The sequence below is a fragment of the Rhinatrema bivittatum genome, chromosome 4, assembly GCF_901001135.1.
Source record: "Rhinatrema bivittatum chromosome 4, aRhiBiv1.1, whole genome shotgun sequence".
Classification (NCBI taxonomy): Eukaryota; Metazoa; Chordata; class Amphibia; order Gymnophiona; family Rhinatrematidae; genus Rhinatrema; species Rhinatrema bivittatum.
In genome coordinates this window covers 355417185-355444446 of record NC_042618.1, presented here as the reverse complement: position 1 = coordinate 355444446, position 27262 = coordinate 355417185, and the positions used below count along the sequence as shown (strand labels likewise).

Sequence of the window (27262 nt, the reverse complement as noted above, 5' to 3'; positions counted from 1 at the left end):
ACCACACTGACATGCACTCTTATAGAGGAAGTCTTCAGGCCTGATTCTGACAGATGCCAGAGATAGTCCAGAAACTTCGCGGTGGAACAAGTGAAGAGGTCTATGGACATGGACGTACACCAGACCGTAAACCTTTTCCACTTAGAATGATAAGACCGTCTCATGGAAGGCTTTCGTGAAGCTACCAGGATTCGGGATACCGAATCTGAAAGGTTAAGGGGTTGAAGTATTAACCTTTCAACATCCAGGCCGTCAGCGACAGGGTTTGGAGATTGGGTTGGCGCAGGTACCTGTTGTTCTGAGTTATCAGAAGCGGATCCTTCCCTAGACAGATGCGCCAGCGAACTGATAGGTCCTTGAGGATTGGGAACCAGACTTGGCGTGGCCAGTGAGGGGCTACCAGAATCATTAAGCCCTTATCCCTTCGTAACTTCATGAGAGTCTTCGAAACGAGTGGAAGTGGAGGGTACGCGTAGAGGAGACCGCTGGACCATGAGAGGGCTAAAGCGTCCCTCGGCTGTGAATGGCGGCTGCAAGTGAGGGAGCAGAAGTTCTCTACTTTGCGGTTGTGGATGGATGCAAAGAGGTCTATATGTGGATACCCCCAACGTTGGAAGATTGTGTCCGCTACTGTAGGGTTGAGAGACCATTCGTGTGGATGGAAGGTTTGACTCAACTGATCTGCCAGAATATTGTCCACGCCTGCCAAGTAGGTCGCTCTGAGGTACATCGAGTGAGAAAGAGCCCACGCCCATATTTTTATTTATTTTTTTTATTATTCCTGACACAGAAATAAGGAGCCCGTTTCCCCTTGATGTTGATATACCACATCGTCACTTGAATCAGGATGGTCTTGTTTGAGAGGCAATCCTGAAAGACTCTGAGGACATATCTGATCGCTCGAAGTTCCAGGAAATTTATCTGATGTTTGGCTTCCTCTGGAGACCAGGGACCCTGAGTCTGCAGGCCGTTGACATGAGCACCACAACCTAGATTGGAGGCATCTGTTAGGATAATTTGAGGCTCTGGAACCTGAAAGGGAAGGCCTTGAAAGAGGTTGGAAAGCTGCATCCACCAGGCCAGCGACAGGCAGAGCTGCTTGGTAACATGGACAATGCTGGACATTGGATGGTAAGCCTGAGTCCACTGGGACTTCAGAGTCCCAGGCATGACTCATGCAAAGGCATGTCACTGGAATGACATGTACAGAGGATGCCATGTGACCCAGCAAAATGAGGAAATGACGAGCTGCCGAATAAAGCCGACTCTGGAGGTATTGTGTGAGGGATAAGAGAGTATGAGCACGATCCTGAGGGAGGAATGCTTTTGCATGCATGGTGTTCAGGTCGGCTCCTATGAAGGATAAGGTTTGAGACTGAACTAGGCTGGACTTGGGGTAGTTAATCAGAAACCCGAGACAGCAACGTATGGAGAGTTAGACGTAAGGAGGCTAGTGCATCCGTCTGAGTCCTTATCAGCCAATCTTCGAGATAAGGGTAGACATGGACGCCTTGACATCTCAGGTGGGCCGTGACCACTACGAGGCACTTGGGGAAGACTCGAGGAGCAGATGCTAGGCCAAACGGTAGTACCGGGTACTGAAAGTGCTGGGGGCCGACCAGGAATCGAAGGAATATGGGGTGAGACGGAGTGATTGAGATGTGTATACGTGCCCTGAAGATCTAGAGAGCAAAGCCAATCTCCTCTTTGTAGAAGAGGCAGTAGAGAACCCAAGGTCACCATCCTGAACTCCCCCCCCCCCCCCCCCCCCCCCGGTAGATGTTTATGGCACGCAGGTCCAGTATTGGACGAATGCCCCCTGATGTTTTTGGGATGAGGAAATACCTGGAATAGAACCCCTGCCCTTGCTGGGAGAAGGGCACTGGTTCTATTCCCCGGGATTTCAGGAGGGTTGAAACCTCCTCCTCCAGAAGAGAGGAGTGGTCGGATGATCCTCACGTCGGCTGAGGTGGGGAGTCTGCTGGCACAGACAGGAAGTTGAGGTGGTAGCCTTGGGTCAGTACAGCAAGTACCCACTGATCCGAAGTGATCGTGTGCCATATGTTGGTGAAGTGGTACAACCGACCGCCGACAGGTACAGACGGTAGAGGAGGTTGGCTTATGCTCTCCAGCGAGGAGTCAAATCCAGCAGCTGGGCCTGGTGGAGAGGCTGGCTGAGTCTTCTGAGGCTGGGATGGTCTGGTTTGACCTTTCTGGTAAGGTCTGGAGGGGCGACCGAGTAGCAGGAGGATAATATCTCCGTGGCTTGAAGGATGGGTGCTCAAAAGTCTCTTCAGAATGTCCTTTTAGATGTGGACGGGAAATCAGTAGGCATGGACGAAAGCTGGCGTAATGTCTCGTGGTGGTCTTTGAGCTGTGCTACAGTCTCTTGAATTTTGTCCCTGAAGAAATTATCACCAGTACAGGGCAGGGTCCGGTACCTCTGGTCTCAAGTCAGAGGACTTTAGCCAGGCCCATCATCGTGCACTAATTCCCGCTGCAGAAACCCTAGAGGCAGTGTCAAAAATATCATAGGCAGCGCGGACCTCGTGCTTGCCAGCATCTAGACCCTTCTGAGCTAGGGTATTCAGCTGATCCTGAAGCTGGTCGGGTAAAGATTCAGAGAAATCCTGGATCTTCTTTAACAGGTCTCTGTTATACTGTGTCATGTATAACTGGTAGGAAGAATTGCAAGAAATAAGCATAGATCCATAGAAAAAACGACGGCCAAATGCATCGAGGGACCTCTGCCTTTCCCTGGAGCAATGAAAGAATGAGGTTTAGAATGTCTTGCTTTTTTCTGGGCTGACTCCACAACCACAGAATGGTGATCCAGCTGTGGTTCTTGGAAGCCAGGGGCTGTCTGTACCAGGTAGGTGGCATCCATTTTCCGATGGTATAGAGCCTGGATGCTCCCAATTTCTCTTCAGCAAGTCCTGGAAACTTCATGAACAGGTATGGACATGATCTCCTTGGGGGCATCTACGAACTGGAGTACTTTCAGCATTTTATGTCTGGAATCCTCTTCTGTCTGAAGTTGGAATGGTATGGCTTCAGACATTTCTTTTATAAAATTAATAAAATTACAGGTCCTCTGGAGGAGAAAGCCTTCTTTCCTCAGGGGGAGACGGCTCTGAAGGTAGATCTTCAGAATCCTGCGAGGAATCAGTCCACAGATCATAAGGTTGATCACCAGCTCCCATAGGATCTCCAGAGGGGAGTAATGGTGTTATTCCTGAAGGATCAGGCCTAGGCACCGATGGCATCGATGGTGACACCGATGGAACCGGTGACATCGGACGGGTGAGTCTGTGGCATAATCCCAGTCGGCGGTTTCGATGTTTCTTCGTTTTCCGACGACAAAGGTATTGGTGTGGAAGGCAGTGGACATACCGGTATCCTCGGTTCCACCGATGGAAGAGCACTGATCAGCACATCCAGTCTACCTAGTAGCGGTGCAAGCACCGTAGGTATCGGGTCATGACTGGGGCTGGCATCGGTGTCGGCGCCGATGGAGGCTGGAAGCCCTGCAGTGCTTTACCGATGGCCTCTTGGATCATCCGATCCAATTCCCCGCGGAAGTCTGGGGCACGTAACCCCAGCTCCGGAGTGGGAGGCAATACTGGCGTAGCCGGAGGGTCCACCGGTGAAAATAGAGTTGCGGCACCCTGCACCAAAGGTGGAGAACTCCTCTGTGACCCGGTCCCAGAGGAGGATGGAGCCTTCTCTGGACGGGATTTCTTTGTCAGTGGCTCTGTCGACGCCGAGGGCTTGCCTGGATCAGCGGACTGAGACTTCTGATGACGGTGCAGACGCTTTTCACGATGTTCTCTTCGGTCCTTCTCCTGAGGCGATGAGGAAGAAGTCGACAACTTCGGAGTAGTTGATGCCGGTCGAGCAGCACCAGTGTCCCGCTGCTGGCAAGAGGTCGATGGCACCAGCTCAGATGATGTCGAAGCGGTCGGAGTCGGAGGTTTTGACTGAAAAAGAAATTCCATCTTCTCTGAGTGGGCCTTACGGCTTTTCGGTGTCATTTGGGCACATTTGGTGCAAGTTAGGATGCCATGGTCAGACCCCAAACAATACACAAACCCTATGTGGGTCTGTGATGGACATTGTCCAAAGACAGTTGCGGGCACAGACGAAAACCCGATGCCATGGCTTCGACAAATATTTAGCCTTGGTGCGGTTGATGGCCGGTAGGCCCCGAAGGGAAAACTCGACGGGAATAGTCTGCGAATGAGGGTAAAGCCTTACCTTTCGACCGCTGAGAACGGAATCGATAGGGGGACCCCTATGGGGTAGAATTTTTTTGAAAATTTTGAAAAGTTACACAGTGGGTGCACTGGTTTATATGTCAGCACCCTCCGAAGCCTTGTCTGACCCCTTCTGCTGGACGGGGGACATAACCCACTGTCTGGACGGATCCTGGTACATACAGGAAACAAAAAATTCATGTAAAAAAGTATTGTAAAGAACCTGCAGCCGCCTCAGCGGCCTCGTGAAAGGAGGGATCTGGACAACCAGATTTACACTTCATGGGCGCCCAGACCAAGCACACGCAAGGGTACCAACCCCTGGCTCGGCCGCCTCAACCAGACAGGGAAGAACCCTAAGGATTCTAAAAAATAAAAGAATCCCCCGGGAGGAAGGCTCAAAAGAAAAAAATTAGCTGAAAAAAATTAGTCAACTGCAGGATTAACAGCCTCTGTCATCTGCTGGAGACAGAAAAATACTGACAAACTGCAGGTGGCACGGTTGCTTAGATACAATGTCAGCGAGGTTTTTTTCTCTGCCTCCATCTGCTGATAGGGGGAGTTGAACGCAGGTGTCTGGACTGATCCGGGTACATAGAGGGAAAGGGCACAAGCCTTCACCGCCTAGCATTCCCTTGTCCTCTTTTTCCGCATTTTATTTTTTATTTTTTATTTTGTTAAGTCTACGCCTAGTCAGGTTTCTAGTTGAGTGCTCAACTGAGGGAGGAACCAAATATATGTCACCTCAGGAGCTCAAGCGGTGCGTCTGAATCTCCTCCTAATCTTCATTTTTTTGGTTTTTTTTGTAAACACGCTACAAGGGAGATGCATGGCCACCATCTGTTGGAGACAGAATACAGGAAGGCTAATGTAAGGGCAGGGTTATATGTTAGTGACGTCAGCAAGTCAGCTTTACTCTGTCTCAATCTGCCGGTAGGCGTGCATAACCCACTGGTGTGAATTGCCCTGCCTGAGTGCAGAGGAAAAAGGCTTTTGTATCTTTCTTAATAAAGGTTTTATACAAGGACAAATTTCAAGTAAATGTAACATTTTATGAAAATATTCATGCATAATCCAACTACTACAGCTATTACATAATCCACTGTAAATACAGCAAACAAGAAACAAGTGAAAGGATTTTGTGTATACAACTATCAAAAAATATCCTGGCATATTCACAGTGGCTACTTTATCAATCCTATAGCATTGTTCAGAATAAAATCACTGAAAACATCCACCACAATTTAAGCACAGATTTACATTCTCCTTTATTCAGTTTATAGTTCTCATTACAGTCAATGACCTTGCAGTGGCAGTTCTAAAACTATAAACAAATGGGGCTAGCTCAAATTTAAAGAAATTGTATATGGTTAGGTCGATGACAATGTATACACATGGTTGAATCCCTCAGAAGAAGCTCAGTCCAAACCAAGACAAGTCTCCTTTGCAACATCTGATGACTCCTCAGAAGGATCAGAAGAACATGTGGACACCCATCATAAGAAACATTTTTTAGACAAGCGCAAAAAACAACCCAAACCAGCTCGAGCTCGCGCCAAAAAGAACAATCAAGAACAGTAGAAGAGGACACAGCATGGGACAAACCATTCACATGCTCGCAGAGAGAGAGGAAGGTGGAGGATCTTCATCGGATGACGTACGAGGAGAGATTGAAGAATCTAAATATGTACACCCTGGAGGAAAGGAGGAGCAGAGGTGATATGATACAGACTTTCAGATACTTGAAAGGTGTTAATGATCAAAAGACGACGACAAACCTTTTCCGAAGGAAAAAAATCAGCAGAACCAGGGGTCACGATTTGAAGCTCCAGGGAGGAAGATTCAGAACCAATGTCAGGAAGTATTTCTTCACGGAGAGGGTGGTGGATGCCTGGAATGCCCTTCCGGAGGATGTGGTGAAGACCAGAACTGTGAAGGACTTCAAAGGGGCGTGGGATAAACACTGTGGATCCATAAAGTCAAGAGGCTGCCAATGAAGAGTGGGTGACTCGCCAGAATGATGGCTACTGCCTGGAGTCAATACCCTTATTAAATAAACATACACAGGCTTACGGTGACTCCAACATCGCTCTAAGCTTCAACAGCAAGAGGAAATGTGGAAAAAAGGATTCACACTCACAAAGAGGGGAGTAGCTGGCTTGTTACGGCGGTTACTACCCCAAATCAAATAAGCCTGATACTTCACTTTCAATGCATATACAGCAAAGTTCTCTGATTCAACAGCAGGGGAGAAGAAAAGAGGGTTCGCACTCACAAAGCGGGGAGTAGCTGGCTTGTTACGGCGGTTACTACCCCAAACCAAATGTGCCTGATACTTCACTTTCGATGCACATCCAGCATGGCTCTCTGCTTCAACGGCATGGGAGAAGACTTATACGTCACGCATATCCAGCATAGCTCCCTGCTTCAACGGCAGGGGAGAAGAAAAACAACCAATAAGGGCTAATAACATAGTCTGGGTAAAACAAATAAGCATGGGTGCAGCTTGCTTATTGCGGCGGCTACTACCCCTAACGAATCAAGCTAGATATTTCACTTGGATGCAGCTCCATCACTGCTCTCTACATTAAAGGTGGGGGTGGAAGGGAAATAGAACCAAGAGCTAAGAGAAACAGATAAGTATGAGAGAAAATGTGTGAAGCTTGCTGGGCAGACTAGATGGGCCATTTGGTCTTCTTCTGCCGTCATTTCTATGTTTCTATGAGACAAACCAGTCATAGATAGTCAACTTATCACAACATAGTTTAACTATGGAAGAAGAATCTGTACTAAATAAAGGTTTATCCTATGTCCCCACCAATCAACATGATCCTTTTAAATGCAGAATTGCTCTGCACAAGTTCTTTCGTACCTTGATGGTGAAGTTGTTTTTCCAGACTCAATTAGACATATTTACAGATATATCTATAGTTAAACCACAATCTCGCTGGATGCCTCCAGGTCCAATTGACCCTCAGATTAAAGCTTTTCAGACCTTGGTTCTTAATGAGATCACCAACATGGAAACACGCCGTCCTAAAGTATTCCACAATTTAACCACCAGAGAAAATCAAGCACTACAGACTTTGTCCAAAAATGCTGAGATTGTCATCAAGCCCGCAGACAAGGGCGGTGCAGTGGTGATCATGGATCAAACTTATTACAATATGGAAATCAAACGTCAACTCCAGGATACAAAATATTATCGACACTTATTAGTAGATCCTACTCCAGAGTTACGTTTACAAATTCAACAATTGTTACAAGTCGCTACTACGTTAGGTTTTTTAACCACCAAAGAACATAATTTTTTGAATGTACAATATCCACGCACACCAGTCATTTATGGCATTCCAAAAATACATAAAAATCTTGAACATCCGCCGTGTAGACCTATTGTGTCAGCCAACGGATCGATATTAGAACCATTGGCCAAACTACTAGATATTTTTTTACAACCAGCGGTCAATCCAAGCTACATCATACATACAAGATACTTCTGATATGCTTCAGAAACTATGAAGATTAGGTCCGTTGTCCACAGACACCATTTTAGTCAGTTTGGACGTGGAATCCCTATATACCAATGTTCCACAAGATGATGCACTGGAATTGGTAAAAGAAATACTGTCCAATAGGCCACGACCACAACGTATTCCTACAGTATTTCTGTTATCTTTAACACAACTGGTTCTTTTTAATAATTTTTTTGCATTTCAACAGGAATATTTTTTACAAGTTCATGGGGTAGCTATGGACTCACCCATAGCCCCAGATATAGCAAATTTATTTGTTTCCAAATTTGAAGAAACTACAGTCTATCAGTCAACTTTTTTCGCAAACATCCACTCATGGGTAAGATATATTGACGATATATTTTTCATATGGACAAGCACAGAGGAACATTTACTTCAATTTCACACCTGGCTTAATCAAGCACATCCGTGCTTAAAGTTTGCAATAACATATCATGAGCAGATAGCCTTTTTGGACATCCTCATCAAGAAATCATCAATAGGCGTCACAACCACTTTGTACCGTAAACCCACAGATAAGAATAATCTTTTACGATTTGAAAGTCACCACCCACGCAGGTTCAAAAAAGGCCTACCTGTTGGACAATTTTTTCGCATACGTAGACTATATTCAAACAAACAAGATTTCCAAATACAAGCTGGACTCCTACAACGCTTTTTAGATAGAGGATATCCAAATTACAGTATAAAAAAAGCATATAAGCGGGCTAAATATTCAGAACGTGACCAGCTATTACAATATAGAAGTAAATCATCAGAAAGTAGTCTTACCACACACTAGTCTTACAACACAAGTGAAACAAGCCATATTGTGGAATTGGCATGTGCTTAGTCCCCATCAAATTTTTCAGACCACACGGATGTTTGCGTATTCTAGAGGGACTAACGTTAAACAACATGTTGTTCGTGCTGCTCAGACATTTCGACCGGATTTTGATCCGTTGGGACAGGTCCCATGCAATAAATGTAGTTTTTGCATACAAGCAATAACAGGTTGTAATTGGACGGACCCCACTACCGGCATTGTTGAGAGTAGGAAACAACAAATAGATTGCAACACAGATTTTGTGGTGTATTATGTGTCCATGTCAGCTACTGTATGTGGGACGAACTAAGCGTAAGATCAAAATCAGACTCACAGAACACAAAAGTCGTCTCAAGAACAAAGACATTAAAGCCCCCATTGTCTCACATTGTTTAGACAAACAACACATATTTGATGATCTAAAATGGTTGATCATCGAACACATTCCAGCATCATGGAGAGGAGGAGATAGGATATCTACTCTGAATTATAAAGAAAATCAATGGATTTTCCGACTTCATACAGTTGAACCTGACGGCCTCAATGAGAAGATCGAATGGTACACACTCATCTGATTGCTTATGGTCATTTTATCATTTATTTCAATTTCATTTTTCATTGTCCAGAAGCCATAGTCTTTAGTTTTCTAAGGTAACAGTGAGGCGTCTCTATTCAGATCCAATATGGCCGCCAAATGACAGAGATGCCCTTTTTTGGATAGATAGAGAGTTCCCCTAATATTCAAAATGGCGTTTGACTACGTAGATGTCCATTTATGGACACATACGTCACTTCCTTATCACAAAATCGGCGGGATTTTTACGCTTAAAGTTCAGCGTTTTTGGGCCGCCGACTGTCAGTGTCATAACAGCGCAAGAACTGGATCACGATTAAAGAGATCGCAAACGCACAAGTAAGTTCTTCCTATTGGACTTCACAGTGTTTTATTTGCCACATTTCAGATAGCCAGTTTGAACGTATTTTCAACGGTATTTATTTCATTCATTCTTTTTGCAAAAATGGTTCAAGAAAATAAGTACTCTGACCACAGAAAGGCTGGATTTTGCCATCAGCTTACGCACAGCACTCGAATTAAGGAGCACGATTTGCCCAAAAGTATCAAGTAAGTCTGAGTCATCTTAATGCTGCCATTCTTTAGATGTATTATTCATCATTGTCTAGATTATATGGTTTTCAATATAATTCCAAGTGTGTTTGTACAGCCGAGACACACAAGTACATCCATGCTTAAGAGTGACACCCTGAGGAAGAAAGTCAATTCGAAACATTGCAGTGTCGGGATCATCACACTTATCGCATGAAGTTTTATATACAAGTACCTTGGCGTCATAACCGTGAGTGGTGATTGGTATAGCATTGAGCTTGCACTGTATACCATCATACACTTCCATAATAAGCGGACTCACACTGGATTGTCAAGATAGTTGAACAAAATAACTGTTTTCTCATCTTGTCTCTCCGGGGTTTCCAATGATTATACGAGCTAACAACCACATTGTTGGAGTTAGAGTTTCTAACTGTGTAGCCATATAGGCATTCTCAATTAGCCTATTTTTGGCACTATATGAGGTTTCCCCGGCCTAACCATATACAATTTCTTTAAATTTGAGCTAGCCCCATTTGTTTATTGTCTATATCTTAAGTGTTTAGCATTCACTGGACCTTTTTTTTTTTGAGTAGTTCTAATAAACTGACAGAGGCATAAAATCGTAAACTAATGCAAGAGTGAATACGAGTGGTAATGAAAAAAGGTGAATAGATAAGTATGCTGTATCTTAAAAAAATATATAATTAAACAAGAAAAGGGTAAAATAGATTACTTTATTATTTATTTATTTATTTAAGGGTTTTTATATACCGGGGCACGTTAAAAACATCACCTCGGTTCACAATGTAACATAACATAGCAACAGGCTTTACAATAATTTAGAGTAGGAAGAAACATTGAGGCAACTAATTCAACTTGATAGGTGGTTACATATTCACATATTTCAAGTATATTCACATTAACTGTATTCACAATAACTATATTTACATTTTAACTATTCACATGGTGCCAGGGAATATAGGCGGTTAGAGCAGGTAGTAGGATGGTGGGGAGGGTGAGGGTGGAGGGTGAGAGGGGAGGAGGATGAGGGGAGGGTTGGAGGAATGGGAATGGGAATGGGGGTTGGAGGAATGGGAATCGGAAAGGATGAGGGTCATGGTTGTTAAGTTCAATAGGGCGTGTCAGTCAGAAAGGGGCGTGAGGGTAGGGTGTGCATCTTTCGGAGTAGCCGGTTATTAAATTTGCTTATATTAAATCACAAGACTCGACATGGCCATGTTTCAGCAATGTCTGCATCAGGGATCAACAGTTCTCAATGTACATTAGTTCACAAAATAGAAATCTGGATAACCGGTAAATCTATAAAAATAATTATATTTGAATACTTAAATAAGTAGATACATAATAAAATGAAATAAAAAATGAAAGTAAAAAAATTCAAAGTTACCTTGAAATGAAAAAAGTTATTTCATAAAAAGCCTATTATAAAAAACAAAAGTTACCGTAGATAAACTGTATCTCCTCTGGGAACCAAAAAATACAAAACTGGTATACAGAGCTTCTTTAAAGAAACTTTAATAGATCCAATTCTGAATTCAAATCAAAGGGTTGAATTGTGCTGAATTAAAAAAAAATGTAGATAGAGTTGCTTACCTTTAACAGGTGTTCTCACAGGACAGCAGGATGTAGTCCTCACATATGGGTGACATCATCAGGATGGAGCCCATTCACGGGATACTTTTGTCAAAGTTTCTAGAACTTTGATTGGCACCTACTGGGCATGCCCAGCATGGCACTAACCCTGCATCCAGCAGGGGTCTCCCTTCAGTCTCATGTATAGTCAAAAAGCATGCAAAAAATAAAATAAATTGCAGGCGTACCCAACTCCACGGGGTGGCGGGTGGGTTTCGTGAGGACTAACATCCTGCTGTCCTGTGAGAACATCTGTTACAGGTAAACAACTCTTGCCTTGTCCAGGCAATAATGGGCTGCAAAGGTATGGACAGAACTCCAAGTAGCAGCTTTGCAGATATCAGTAAGAGGTACAGACTGAAGGTGTGCTACAGACATTGCCATTGCTCTAATGGAGTGTGCTTTAATGCATCCCTGGAGTGGAAGGCCTGCTTGTTGGTAGCAGAAGGAAATACAGTTCGCCAGCCAGGAGGACAGGGTCTGCTTTCCCACCGGGATTCCCAGCTTAAGTTTATCGAAGGAGACAAATAGCTGGGTGGTCTTCCTATGGCCTGCAGTGCGTTCCAAATAAAAGGCCAGCGCACGTTCGCAGTCCAAGGAATGCAGAGCTCGCTCACCTGGATGTGAGTGGGGTTTTGGAAAGAAAGCAGGCAGAACTATGGATTGATTTAAATGAAACTCAGATACCACTTTCGGTAGAAATTTAGGATGAATGCGAAGGACCACCCGATCATGAAGACATTTTGTGTAAGGGGGGTAAGTAACCAGCGCCTGCAGCTCACTGATCCTGCAAGCAGATGTTAACGCAAGAAGGAAGAGGACCTTCCAAGTAAGATGCCGCAACTCGCAGGAATGCAGAGGCTCAAACGGAGGTTGCATGAGTCGTGCTAATACCACATTAAGGTCCCAAGCAGGGGCCGGGGGACTGAGGGAAGGCTTGAGGTGAAGCAAGCCCTTCATAAAGCGCACTACCAGGGGCTGTGTCGAGATAGAAACATCCCCTGTACCCCAATGGAAGGCGGCCATCGCACTGACATGCACCCTAATGGAGGAGGTTTGTAAACCCGACTCAGAGAGATGCCAGAGGTAGTCTAAAAACGGAGTCGTGGGGCAGGTAAAAGGGTCTAACGCCTTTGAAGTGCACCACAACGAAAATCTTTTCCATTTAGAATAAGATCTTCTAGTAGAAGGCTTTCGTGAAGCTACCAAGACCTGGAGTACAGAGTCCTAAAGATTGAGCGGTTGCAGAATCAACCTTTCAACATCCAAGCTGTCAGTGACAAGGCCTGAAGGTTGGGATGGCGCAATTGTCCGTTCCTCAGATATCAGGGACGGATCCGTGCCTAGGCGAATCTGCGGATGCACTGAGAGTTCCCTAAGGATGGGAAACTATGCCCGTCGCGGCCAGTAGGGAGCAATGAGAATCATTAGGCCCTTGTCTGTCCGTAGCTTCACGAGAGTCTTGCTGATGAGAGGAAGTGGAGGGTAGGCATAGAGGAGGCCCTTCGCCCAGAAGAGGGCGAATGCATCCCATGGTGGAATTTGGCGACTGATGTAGGAAGCAGAAGTTGTCCACCTTCTGATTGTGAAGTGACGCAAAGAGGTCGATGCTCAGATATCCCCACTTCTGAAATATCCAGTCCGCCACCACAGGGTTGAGGGACCACTCGTGGGGCTGAAATTAGACAGATTGTCCGCTAGAACATTGTCCACACCCGCCAGGTAGGTCGCTCTCAGAAGCATAGCCTGATATAGAGCAAAAGCCCAAATTTGTGCTACCTCCTGACAAAGGAGGTATGACCCGGTTCCACCCTGCTTGACGACGTACCACATTGCTACCTGGTTGTCCGTTTGGATTAGGATTGTTTTGTTGGACAAACAATCCCGAAACGCAGAGAGAGCATATCTGATCGCTTGGAGCTCCAGAAAATGTATTTGATGTTGTGACTCCTCTGTCGACTAGGTTCCATGAGTCTGCAGGTGGTGGACATGTGCTCCCCAACTTAGAGTGGAAGCATCGGTTGTTAAGATCATCTGAGGTTCTGGAGCTTGAAATGGTAGCCCTTGGAGCAGGTGGGACTCCTGGATCCACCATGCCAGTGAGGCAAAGCTGCCTGGTGATATGGACAATGTTGGACATTGAATGATGTGCCTGTGACCACTGGGACTTTAATGTCCACTGCATTACTCTCATGGCCAGACGAGCCATTGGGGAAACATGGACAGAGGACGCCATATGCCCCAGCAAGACGAGCACATGACGAGCTGTCGTGGTTCGGTGAGACTGTATAGCATGTGCCAGCAACGCCAGTGTGTGAGCTCGGTCCCTGGGGAGAAAAGTCTTTGCTTGGATCGTGTCGAGATCCACTCCGATAAAGGAGAGGATCTGAGATGGAATTAGGTGAGACTTTGATAACTGATTAGAAATCCCAAGGATGGTAGCAGCTGTACTGTAAGATGGAGGGAGTGAAGAACCCCTTCTGGTGACTGAGCTCTCAGCAACCAGTCATCTAGATAAGAATAGACATGAGTGCCCAGTCTTAAGTATGCGGTTACTACTGTCAGGCATTTTGTGAAGACACGAGGGGCTGATGAAAGGCCAAAGGGAAGTACTCGGTACTGGAAATGTTGGTCTCCGACAAGGAATCGGAGATACTTTCTGTGAGACGGGATAATTGCAGTGTGTATGTACGTGTCTTTCAGGTCCAGAGAGCAAAGCCAATCCCCCTGTTGCAGAAGTGGGAGCAAGGAGCCCAACGTTACCATCCGAAACTTCTTTCCGAAGATGTTTGTTAGAGCCCGAAGGTCTAATATTGGGCGAATGCCTCCTGTCTTTTCTGGAATTAAAAAGTATCGGGAGTAGAAGCAGTGTCCCCTCTGGGAAAGAGGAACCGGTTCTATAGCATTCGCTTGCAGAAGGGAAGTTACTTCCTCCTGCAGATGAGTGGTCGGAGGAGGTCCACCCCGTCCGAGGTGGAGTGTCCAACGGGACGGAGAGGAAGTTTAGATGGTAACCTTGAGCTACAACTGACTGAACCCACCGGTCTATGGTGATCTTTATCCACATGGTGGTGAAGTGACATTGCCATATCTACTTGTCGGTAGCTGGCTGAGGGGGATGATCTTCGCTCCCGAGCTGGAAGTCAAAATCCCACAGCAGGACTAGGCTGGGCAGAAGGTTGAGCTTTCTGAGTCTGTGGCTGTTGTGGTGCAGGCTTTTGGAACGGACGAGCCCGTGCCAATGGGGGATAATATCTCCGGGCTTTGTACGCTGGTCGTTTCGTCTCCCATCTAAACGGCCGTTTGGAGGAAGTCGAACACTCAGCATGAGCGGCCAAGAGCTGACTGAGTGTTTCATTGTGATCCCTCAGCTGGGCCACCATCTCCTGGATCCTCAGTCTGCAGCGTGAAGTGAATAGTCTCCATCTCCTTAATGAAGCTAATAAAGGAGAGGTCTTCCGGCGGAGACTTGCGCCTTTCCTCTGGAGGTGATGGCTCCGACGGGACCTTGGCTGAGTCTTGGGAATCTGATGTATCATCTGTCCACGGATCATATGTCTGATCCCCTGCATCCATCGGTGGTTGTAGTGGAAGAAATGGACCCCCTCCGGCCGGAGATCTTAGCACTGAAGGTATCTGTGCCGGCATTGATGGTCCTGGCCTTGGCACCGATAAATCTAGATCCAGAACCAGTGCATGGTGAAGTGGCACCGATGACTTCGCCATCTCCTCTGTGCAGGCAATCCCGGAGACCCCGGGGACAGGCTCCGGCCTTGACACGTCCTCGTCCTACGTCGAGAGCGGAATGGGCATCGATGGAGCCATGGGGATCGGTGATTTCCTCAGTGCCTCCAGCAGGGCACCGATAAGCAGATCAAGTCTATTGAGGAGAGGGAGTAGTATTGGTGGCATCGGTGCCAGTTCTGGCACAGGCACCGACGCTAGCGTCTGTGGTCTTGGGAGGCTTTGGACAGCCTGGACCACTGCCTCTTGCACCATCCGGTGCAATTCCTCTCAGAGCGCTGGGGTGGTGAGCCCCAGGTTCGGAGTGGGAAGCATGGTGGGCAACGCCGTAGAGTCCACCGGTCCCAGTGGAGTGTCTGTGGCTACGCCCACCGAAGGCGAGGGACGCCTCTGTGCATCTGGCTTCGAGGATGATTCATGCTCCTCAGCTCAGGTTTTCTTCAGTGGCTCAAGACTCGACGCCGCCGCCACTGGTGCTCCCAAAGTCGAAGGCACCAGCCTCCGATGTTTGTGCCGGTGCTTTTCATGGTGCTCAGCTTTTCCTGACTCCGGCCCTGATGACGGGGACGCTGAAGACAGACACCGATCGGGACTCCTCGGCATCGGAGTGATGACATTACTTCGCCGGGGACGGAGTCGATGGCGTCTGTGAAGACTGGCACTGAAATAAAAGCGCCATTTTTTCCCAAACGTGCCTGATGGCTCTTCGGAGTCATTTGGGCACAATTGGTACACATCTCCATGTCGTGCCGAGACATAATACACAGACCAAATGAGGGTCTGTGATTGACAGTCCTCAGACAGTCAGAGCACAGACGAAAACCCATCGCCATTGTGGCCGTCGAAAAATTTAGGCCAGTCGCGTTCGGTGCGGGTAAGGCCCACAGCGGTCCCCACTGAGAACAGACCGAAAAAAGGGCAAACGTACCGTACAGACACGGCAATCAACGGTGGAGAAGGGAGACCCCTAGGGGGTATAAACTTTTGCAAGTTTTTAACAAATTTCCTGAGAAGAAAATTCCTGTCAGGAATCTGTGAAGAGCTCCAAAAATCCACTTGGCTACAGCTGCGCTGAAACGAAAAAAAAAAAAAAGAAAAGACTGCAGGGAGACCCCTCAAGAAACTGACAAAAGTATTCCGTGATTGGGCTCCATCCTGTCACCCATATGCGAGGACTACCATCCTGTTTGTCCTGTGAGAAGATGTTCTTCTCTTATAGAGAAGCCTCAATATCACCTCCACATCTTAGCAATTAGTTTGTTTTCAGGAACTATTCCTTATGTCTAACTAGATATGAGCCTGTGCCACCAATACATTTTGCTCTGATTATTGCTATGCATATTATTTTGGTTGAGAATTACGAGTCTATCATCTGTCCAAAAAACTAACTTTATCTTTCTTTTTTTTTTTTTTTTTTTAATAGGTTTACTGATCATCTAGGTCAGAGCTTTCCAAACTTTTCATGTTGGTGACACACTTTTTAGACAAACATAATTTCACGACACGGTAATTCAGTCTACTAGTAAACCAGTGGTTAAAGGTTAAACGAACGAAACATATTTCGACAATTTATGTATGTTTCCTTAAATATATACATAAATAAAATGTTTCACGACACAACCTCTCTCATGAAAACCTTAAATTTATATTAAAAATATATATTCCAAGATTCATGTTATTGTTATAATTTATGAGAAACAATAATAAAACAAATTGTCTGTCCCCCACACACTCATCTCTCTCCTCCCCCCAGCACATGTCTGGCCCCCACACACTCATATCTCTCCCCCTCAAGCACATGTCTGTCCCCCCAGCACGTTTGCCCCCCACTCACTCATCTCTCCCCCCAGCACATGTCTGGCCCCCACACTCATGTACCTCGTCTTTTTGATTGTTGCCAGTTAAGTGCTTCACTCCCTTCCATGATCACCAGACACTGCTGCTTGCAGTCAGTACTCCTCATGGCCAGGCCTCATCGGCAGCAGCAGCCAATGCAAGGATGGCTGGGCTCGTTCCACCCACCAAGCCCCCCAAAAAAACGCGATTGACAGCAAAAATCACCCAATAAGCAGCAACTCATAAACTGAAAAAAAAAAGTGAATCTCTAGGAAAAAAAAAGCCCAAACTCGCATCAGAGTTGACCGGGCTTGCGCGACACACCTGCACACTGCAGGCGACACACTAACGTGTCCCGACACAGTTTGGAAAGCTCTGATCTAGGTATTATCTAAACATGGCCATGTTGGGTCTTGTGGCTAAATATATGCATACCTAAAGTAATCCATTTTTATCCCTTTCTTGTATAATTTTCTATATTTTGTTTACATGTATACATACATACACATTTCTTGTGCATACTTTTCTTCACCTTTGTTCATTACTGTTAGCATCCACCCTTGTTTCCAATAGACTACCAATCAACTAATACACTAACCCTAATCTGTAGTGTTGTCCAATATAAACAGCAAGATGTAGGCCAAGGCATCCCAGCCAACCATAAGCATGCATATCTGTTTTAATAAACGGCATAAAAAAATGGAGAAATTACTTACCTGATAATATCGTTTTCCTTAGTGTAGACAGATGGACTCAGGACCAATGGGTATTGCGCTCTCATGATAGCAGATGGGAGACGGAGTCAGATTTCAAAGCTGACGTCAGCCTACATTTACCCTTGCAGTGTGCTTAGCTCTTCAGTATTGTCTTCGAAAAGTCAGTGTGGATATATGTTGCTCATAGTTCAATGGATATATATATATATATATCTATCTATATCCGTTGAACTGAGAGACCGCCAGTGCACTGAAACAAACGCAGACACCCTGGTAACTGCAGGTGTCTTGAATTAGAGGTAGGCCGTGGCTTACCCGTACTTGTTCAGTCTCGAGATTTGATATCAGAGGTTCTCTATTTCTGGAGCAGTCGTGGGCGGGATGCTGAGTCCATCTGTCTACACTAAGGAAAACAAAATTATTCAGGTAAGTAATTTCTCCACTTCCTAGCGTGTAGCAGATGGACTCAGGACCAATGGGATGTACAAAAGCTACTCCCGAACCGGGTGGGAGGCTGCCCGTGGCCCACTTAGTACTGCCCTTGAGAATGCTGTGTCTTCCCTGGCCTGAACATCCAGATGGTAGAACCTGGAGAAGGTGTGTAGGGAGGACCATGTTGCCACCCAACAGATATCAGCTGGCGAAAGCAGCCTGATTGCAGCCCAGGAGACTGCCTGGACCCCTGTAGAATGCGCCTTGACCTGTAGAGGTAATGGTTTTCCTGCCTCTACGTAGGCAGCATTAATAACTTCTTTGAACCAGCGGACTATGGTGGCCCACGATGCCGCTTCCCCTTGTTTCTTCCCGCTGTGAAGAACGAACAGGTGGTCAGTTTTGCGCAAGGATTCTAATCTCTTCAGGTATCGGACTAGGATTCTGCCGACATTCAGGTGGCGAAGGAGTAAAGTCTTTCGAATCCCCGTGCTTATCTGGTGATGGTAAGAATATGGTCTGGTTCATATGGAACTGGGAAACCACCGTACGCAGCTGTATGGTGCCCGGGGTGAACCTGAAGAACAGTTCCGAACAGGATAATGCTTGAAGTTCGGAGATACGCCGGGATGAGCATATATTACGTTCAAAACCACTGTCTAAGATCAGGAGAAGTAAAGACAGGGCGCTTGTTGGTCTGAAGGACTCCCCTGCTAGGAAGTCTAGTACTAGGTTGAGGTTCCATAGAGGCACTAGCCACTTTAGTGGTGGTCGGAGTTGTTTGACCCCTTTCAGGAAACGAGACACATCAGGATGAGTTGACAGTCTGATACCGTCCAAGTCGAACCTGAAACAGGCCAGTGCTGCAACCTGGACCTTGAGGGAGTTGAGTGACAACCCCTTCTGCATGCCATCCTGTAGGAATTCTAGGATCGTGGGAATCTTGGCTGTCTTTTGCCCAGATATGCCCCAGCCCCTGATCAGTTCCCAGTACTTGAATTCATCCTTACCTTACATACTTCCATATGTTGTTGTGGTCCTATACTCTGTCGTTTTTTTAATTTGCTCTGTATCGAAGTTACTTATCTTAGTAGTTAATGTTACCTGTACTTGTTTTAATAAGTTGCTAACGTTCTCAAATGTTCCTTGTATCGCTCCCATGCGACTGTTCTGTTGCACTGTAAACCGGTGTGATCTGTATGCCATACAGGAATGTCTGTATATAAGAATTTAAAATAAATAAATAATAAATAAATGCCACAGTCTTCACACCAAGCTTCGAATACTCTCCAGATCCGTATGTAAGACAGATGTGGAGAACTTGCGTGCCCGAAGCAGGGTGTCAATCATGGCTTTTGAGAAGCCGCGCTTCTTTAGGCTAGTCCTCTCAAGGGCCATACCGTAAGAGAGAATCGAGCCGGGTCTTCGTGGGAGATCGGTACCTGCTGAAGAAGGTCCCTGTATGGCTGTAGATGCAGAGGATTCCCTGCCAATAGTGGGAGAAAGAGATCCCTTGTAGATTTATTTCCACCCACTCCATGAGGGGGGTCTATTTCTAAAGACACCTGCTGGCTCTTGGTTCCTCCCTGTTGGTTGATGTAAGAAACGGTCGTTGCATTGTCCGACATAACTGACAGACTCGCCTCAGAGTCTGTGGCTAAATCGTAGGTAGGCTAGTCTGACCGCTCGCTCTTCCAGGCGGTTTATGTTCCATCCCGTCTCTTCCTTGTTCCATTGTCCCTGGGCCCTCAGTTCCTGACAGTGGGCTCCCCACCCTCGCAGGCTTGATCTGCGGTGAGCAAGATCCACTTCGGAGCAAATAGGTTTACGCCTCTGCTTAGGTGTTCTTCCTGTAACCACCATTGAAGCTGCTCCTGAACCTCTGTCGGTAGCTGAAGGCAAATTGAGTAGTTCTGGGACACTGGATTCCATTGTGATAGTAGGGAACGTTGAAGTGGCCGGCCCTTGCCCACGGAACAACTTCCAGAGTTGATGTCATGAGGCTGAGGACTTGAAGGTAGTCCCATACCTTGGGGTGGACCGAGGTCAACAGCTTTTGTAATTGATCCATTAGCATCCTTCTTCGTGGAGGGGGAAGGTAGACCTTGTTCTGTTTGGTATCAAACCGGACTCCCGGGTATTCTAGCGACTGGGAGGGCTGTAGACATCTCTTGGTTGTGTTCACGACCCACCCAAGTTCTTGTAGTAGACTCTTGACTCTGGTGGTCGCATGGCGACTCTCCTCTACAGACTTTACCCTGATCAGCCAATCGTCCAGGTAAGGATGTACCAAGACTCCTTTCCTCAGTGCTGCTGCAACTACCACCATGATTTTGGTGAAGGTTCTGGGGGCGGTAGCTAATCCTAAGGGTAGCACTCGGAATTGATATGACCCAGAATCGCAAATTGCAGGAAGCGCTGGTGGTTTTGATGGTCTGGGATGTGAAGGTAGGCTTTGGATAGGTCCAGGGAGGTTAAGAATTCTCCCGGTTGTACTGCCATTATAACGGAGCATTGGGTTTCCATGCGGAAGTGTGGAACCTTTGGGTAAAAGTTGACTGCCTTGAGGTCCAGGATAGGTCAGAATGTCATCCTTTCTTGGGAACAATAAATTAGATGGAATAGTGGCCAGTATTTTGTTGAAGAGTGGGCACTGGGGCTATTGCCTTCAGGCCGAGTAGTCTTGCTAGCGTGGTTTCCACTGCCAGTCTCTTGGAGTGGGAGTGGCACAGCGATTTCATAAATTTGTTTGGGGGAATGCTTTGGAATTCCAGAGAGTACCCCTCTCGAATGATAGTTAACCCACTTGACTGAAGTTATCTTGACCCCTATGTCTTCTTCCTGTGGATGGGTCTGCGTCTTCTCATTGTGGGGTACGGCCGGGGCCTGCCCCTGAGCTTGCTCCTCTCTTAATGTGCCTGTTCCGAAAGGACTGAGACCTTCCTGAAGAACGAGGTGCTTGGGACTGTGTTCTTGTAAGGTTTAAAACGCTGCGATCCTCTACTCTTGGTTCTTCTGGGGGAGGAGCGCTATGTTCTTTTGTTCCTGTTCAGGTAATCGGGGTACTGGGGATTCGCTCCATTTGTTGGCTAGCTTCTCCAGTTTGCTCCCGAACAGGAGAGATCCTTTAAAAGGCATTTTTGAGAGGTTCGCTTTGGAAGTCGCATCAGCCAACCAATTTTGGAGCCATAATTGTCTTCTGGCCGCCACTGCGGCGGCGACACCCCTGGAAAATGTGCACACGAGGTCTGCGGTAGCATCGGTAAGAAAGGAGTCCGCAGGTTCCATTGCTTCTCCGGGCATGGTAGCGTCTCTGGAGAGGATCAAACAGGAATGTGTCAAAGCACAGCAGGAAGCAATTTGTAACGTCATTGCTAAAACATCAAAGGACTGCGCTTAAGGATGGCTTCCAGCCTTCTGTCTTGGGTGTCCTTCAGTGCCGCTCCTCCCTCCACAGGGATCGTGGTGTGTTTTGAGACTGCACAGATCATAGCGTCCACTTTAGGGAAGCGCTGAAGTTCCTTGGCTGTGGGTGCCAACGAATATAGGGCTTCTAGTGCCCGACCCCCTTTAAAACTGGCCTCTGGAGCATTCCATTCCAGATCAATCAGTTCCTTGATGGGCTCCAACATAGCAAAATAGCATGAGGCTTTACAGAGGTACATCAACATGGGATTCTTTTTTGGTTCCGATGTAGGTTCCGTGCCTGGGAAACCCAGTGTTTTCATAGTTTGGGACACGAGGGTTGATAATTCATCCTTGTGGAAGAATCTGAGCATGGTCCAGTATGGCTCCATCCCTGGGGGGATTTGCCCTTCTTCCAGGGAGTCTGTTTCCTCATCTGAGGTGTCTGGATCCCCATCCGGGACACTCTTGGTTAGGAGAGGCATATCTTGAGAGCCTCGGGAGGTGCTGGGAAGGGCTTGTCCTTCCGGCAGAGTTTGAGACAAGTGGACAGCCGGGGCTGGTTGCGCCTGGACAAAGGTTTGCAGCCCTTTAAAAAATTCTACCCAGGAGAAGGTTCCTGGTTCCATGTTGATACCAGGAGGGATTGTAGTGAAAGCCCCGGAGGAACTTTCCTGTGGGGGCACAGAGTTGGACATACTTAAGTCCGGGGTGCCATCATCAGTGGTTCCGGATCCCTCTCCTGGCTGTCGGAGGTAGTGATTTGGTACTCCCTGATTCTGTTCACACTGCTGGCACAGGAGGGATTCTAATTCAGGCTGCGCAGCTCTCAATTGCCAGGCTGGGCAAAGGAAGGGTCCCTTGGCCTTCTTGGATGGTGGTGCCATTGTTTGTGCGTGTGTAGGGCTTAAAAAAAACTCATCCATGCGAGAGTTATTGCACGCGGATGCACTTAGTTGTGTGCGCTGAGAACACAGAAGTTATGCACCGTATGTTCGCACAAGTTGTGCGTGCAGGCGTCTGGCTTTGTGCACACGGCAGTTATGCGCAGAACTCAGATGTGTGCGCAGTTAAGCGTGTATCCCTACGAACGTCCTCAAGTTAGGCGCTTTGGGCCCGCTCCACATATACTGACGTCGAGGAGGGGAAGATGGCAACTCCCCAGAGGGTCTCCACGTGTATGTGGACCCTCGCACCGGATCGGGGCCTAGCCAGAGGGAGGCTGCTCAACACGATTTAAGCCTCGGAGGACGGTACAGCTGTTCGAGCCTTGGAGACTGGAGACTTAGAAATAAAAGTTTCTACCTTACCTGGTCTCAGCGTTTACTGGTCGTGTGTTGGACGGTCTCCAGCTGCGGGGGGGAGAGGGAAATACCTTCACCGCCGCGCTCGAATCTGCACCCGCTGCCTTTCGCCACCCTGGGGGCTACGTCCACGCCGGGAATCGGCCAGCGGACTAAGGCTCACCTCTGAAGGATATCTAATCGACCTCAGGAAAGTCTCGACTGGGGGAGGGACCGTTAGGTTTCACTGCAGGAGAAGCGGGCTCTCTTCTTAAAGGTAAATTTTCTTTCTTTCTGGTAAATGTTACACTATTCTCTTTTGGATAGTGTCCGCATCTGCTATGAGAGACTGAGAAACACTGAAGAGCTAAGCACGCTGCACGGGTATATGTAGGCTGACGTCAGCTTTGAAATCTAACTCAGTCTCCCATCTACTATCAGGAGAGCACAATACCCATTGGTCCTGAATCCATCTTGCTACATGCTAGGAAAGATGCTATTTCTATAGATATGCAATACTACAGTAGCCTGCACACCTGATTGCTTGTGGTGCTGAAAGGTTGAATAAGTGTTGTCACTGCACTGTAGTATTTGAGAAAACATTTATCTGAGACTTGCCCTCTGACTACATCTGTAGGAACCATATACCCTTAGCTATATGTTTTGAGTCAATTATGCAGCATCAGTCCATACCTTTCCATCCAGAATAGTCTCCCAGGTGGCTCTTTTCTTGCTAACTGGACACTCTTCCATTTCCTGCATTGCTACTTCATATTCTCCATCCAGTAACTGCAAACGTCTGTGTGCAAATGATACAGTCAGATGGCAATCTAACTTTCAGCTACCTTTAAAATGATAGTTAATATACTCAAGACAACATTGCAGGTTATGTCTCTCCCTTAAAGAAAACTCCAATTTGAGTAAAAAGTACCTTCAAACTGCATTTCATGTTACTTTGTCAGACAAAGTGGAAAAAAAGCCGACAGGGAAATACCTACAGTACCTGAATGTAACTTGCCTTGAGCATGGATTTGGAAAGGAGAGTAATTCAATTAAAAAACCAAAAGAATTGCAAAATAGCAAGTTTGCTATTTGGTTTCCATAAATAGCAGGAGAAATAGCCGGGACATGTGGGTGTCATCATCCGGCAGCACTGAATGGACTTGTCTCTCCTAGCTAGTTGAGCACTATTGAGCATGTGCAGGAATGCCTGCACAAGCATTGCCTTGTGAGCCTTCTCAGTCAATATCAGAGCTCCCTGTTCCACATGCAGGTCACCAGAAGCAGGTAGAGCTCTGGAGTCTCAACGCGTGGATGAGACGATGGTGCAAGGAAGAGGGATTCAGTTTTGTCAGGAACCGGGGAACCTTTTGGAGAAGGGGGGGGGGGGGGGGGGGGGGGAGTCTCTTCCGAAGGGATGGGCGCCACCTTAACCAGGGTGGAACCAGACTGCTGGCACTAACCTTTAAAAAGGAGATAGAGCAGCTTTTAAACTAGAACAAAGGGGAAAGCAGACAATCACTCAGCAGTGCATGGTTCAAAGAGGTATTTTCAAAGGATACTAATGATGCATTAGAATTAGGGCATCCCGACTGAGGTTCCAATAATAAGAAAAGTAGTCCAAGTGCCTGTAACTAAAAACTCACCTGAGCTAAAGAATTCTAACTTATCCCTATCAATTAAAAAGCAGAATGAAAATACAAACAAAAAAACAAACTTTGAAATGTTTGTATGCTAATGCCTGAAGTCTAAGAAGTAAGATGGGAGAATTAGAATGTATAGCAGTGAATGACAGACTTAATTGGCATCTCAGAGACATGGTGGAAAGAGGACAACCAATGGGACAGTGCTATACCAGGGTACAAATTATATCACAATGACAGAGAGGAGCACCTAGGAGGCTGTGTGGTGCTTTATGTCCGGGATGGCATAGAGTCCAACAGGATGAACATCCTCATGAGACTAATTGCACAATTGAATCTTTATGGGTAGAAATCCCTTGTGTGTCGGGGAAGACTATAGTGATAGGAGTATACTACCGTCCACCTGGTCAAGATGGTGAGACTGACAATGAAATGCTAAGAGAAATTAGGGAAGCTAAGCAAATTGGTAGTGCGGTAATAATGGGAGACTTCAATTACCCCAATATTGACTGGGTAAATGTATCATCGGGACACACTAGAGAGATAAAGTTCCTGGATGGAATAAATGATAGCTTTATGGAGCAATTGGTTCAGGAACAGACAAGAGAGGGAGTAATTTTAGATCTAATTCTCAGTGGAGAACAGGATTTGGTGAGAGGTTAACGGTGGCGGGGCTGCTTGGCAATAGAAGGGGGACAGTAAGCAAATCCACGGCTCTCGTGCTAAACTTTCAAAAGGGAAACTTTGATAAAATGACAAAAATAGTTAGAAAAAAACTGAAAGGAGCAGCTACAAAAGTAAAGTGTGCAAGAGGCGTGGTCATTGTTAAAAAATACCATCCTAGAAGCACAATCCAGATATATTCCACACATTAAAGGTGGAAAGGTGGCAAAACGATTACCGGCATGGTTAAAAGGGGAGGTGAAAGAAGCTATTTTAGCCAAAAGATCTTCATTCAAAAATTGGAAGAAGGATCCAACAGAAGAAAATAAGATAATGCATAAACGTTGGCAAGTTAAATGTAAGACATTGATAAGACAAGCTAAGACAGAATTTGAAAACAAGTTGGCCGTAGAGGAAAAAACAAAGTAAAAACTTTTTAAAATATATCCGAAGCAGAAAGCCTGTGAGGGAGTCAGTTGGACCGTTAGATGATCGAGGGGTTAAAGGGGCACTTAGAGATAGGGATGTGAATCGTTTTCCATATCGTCTTAACGATAGAAATCGTGTGGCAGGGCAAGAAAATCGTCTTAGGCACGATTTTTTAGTTAAAAAATCGTTAAAAATCGTTTTTTCCGATTAGTGCGCACTAACTCGAGTTAGTGCGCACTAACTGGGAGTTAGTGCGCACTAACTGGGAGTTAGTGCGCACTAACTGGGAGTTAGTGCGCACTAACTGGGAGTTAGTGCGCACTAACTGGGAGTTAGTGCGCACTAACTGAAAATGATACAATTTGACACTTTTCAGGTCAGTTAAGGTCAGTTTAGGAATGAATATGTATTCCTATTGGCTGCCCTCTTATTTATTCATGTTACCAAGTTTCCTACTGACAGTATATGGGGGATGGGAAATGGAAACAGTTGGTAGCTTGACAAAACAAGTAATGTGATCAGTCAATGTGACTAGAACTTGTGCCCTAACCCTGATACCAGGGGTATTGTGATCTTCCTGCACACAGTGCCCTATCCCTATTAATACCAGGAGTGTTGTGATCTTCCTGCACACAGTGCCCTATCCCTAATACCAGGGGTGTTGTGATCTTCCTGCACACAGTGCCCTATTCCTGATACTGGGGGTGTTGTGATCTTCCTGCACACAGTGCCCTATTCCTGATACCGGGGGTGTTGTGATCTTCTTGCACACATCCCGATATCAGGGATAGGGCACTGCATGCAGGAAGATCACAACACTCCTGGTATTAATAGGGATAGGGCACTGCATGCAGGAAGATCACAACACTCCTGGTATTAATAGGGATAGGGCACTGCATGCAGGAAGATCACAACACCCCTGGTATCAGGGATAGGGCACTGTGTGCAGGAAGATCACAATACCCCGGAGGAGTGAGGGTCAAGCAGCTCCCCCCTGTCTGTGAAGCCAGCCTCTCACTAGTAATGCAGGGAGGGAGCTGTCTCAGACTTCACCATCCTCCCCCCCCCCCCTTACCCACACACCATTCACTAGCTGGGACATGGGGGAAGTCAGGAGTGAGGGTCAGGCAGCTCCCCCCTGTCTGTGAAGCCAGCCTCTCACTAGTAATGCAGGGAGGGAGCTGTCTCAGACTTCACCATCCACCCCCCCCCTCACCCACACACCCTTCACTAGCTGGGACATGGGGGAAGTCAGGAGTGAGGGACAGGCAGCTCCCCCCTGTCTGTGAAGCCAGCCTCTCACTAGTAATGCAGGGAGGGAGCTGTCTCAGACTTCACCATCCTCCCCCCCCCCTCACCCACACACCATTCACTAGCTGGGACATGGGGGAAGTCAGGAGTGAGGGTCAGGCAGCTCCCCCCTGTCTGTGAAGCCAGCCTCTCACTAGTAATGCAGGGAGGGAGCTGTCTCAGACTTCACCATCCTCCCCCCCCCCTCACCCACACACCATTCACTAGCTGGGACATGGGGGAAGTCAGGAGTGAGGGTCAGGCAGCTCCCCCCTGTCTGCGAAGCAAGCCTCTCACTAGTAATGCAGGGAGGGAGCTGTCTCAGACTTCACCATCCTCCCCCCCCCCCTCACCCACACACCATTCACTAGCTGGGACATGGGGGAAGTCAGGAGTGAGGGTCAGGCAGCTCCCCCCTGTCTGTGAAGCCAGCCTCTCACTAGTAATGCAGGGAGGGAGCTGT

General features: G+C 46.8%; 1 protein-coding gene across 2 annotated transcripts in view; it reads right to left on the bottom strand.

Annotated features, from left to right (window-relative positions):
• SUZ12 (SUZ12 polycomb repressive complex 2 subunit) overlaps window positions 1–27262 on the bottom strand; it is a 309933-nt gene that overhangs the window by 64705 nt on the left and 217966 nt on the right. For both annotated transcript variants that reach the window (XM_029600710.1, XM_029600711.1), the window contains one exon: window positions 23468–23573. In XM_029600710.1, coding sequence (XP_029456570.1) covers window positions 23468–23573 — 106 coding nt within the window. The remainder of the gene's footprint in view (window positions 1–23467; window positions 23574–27262) is intronic.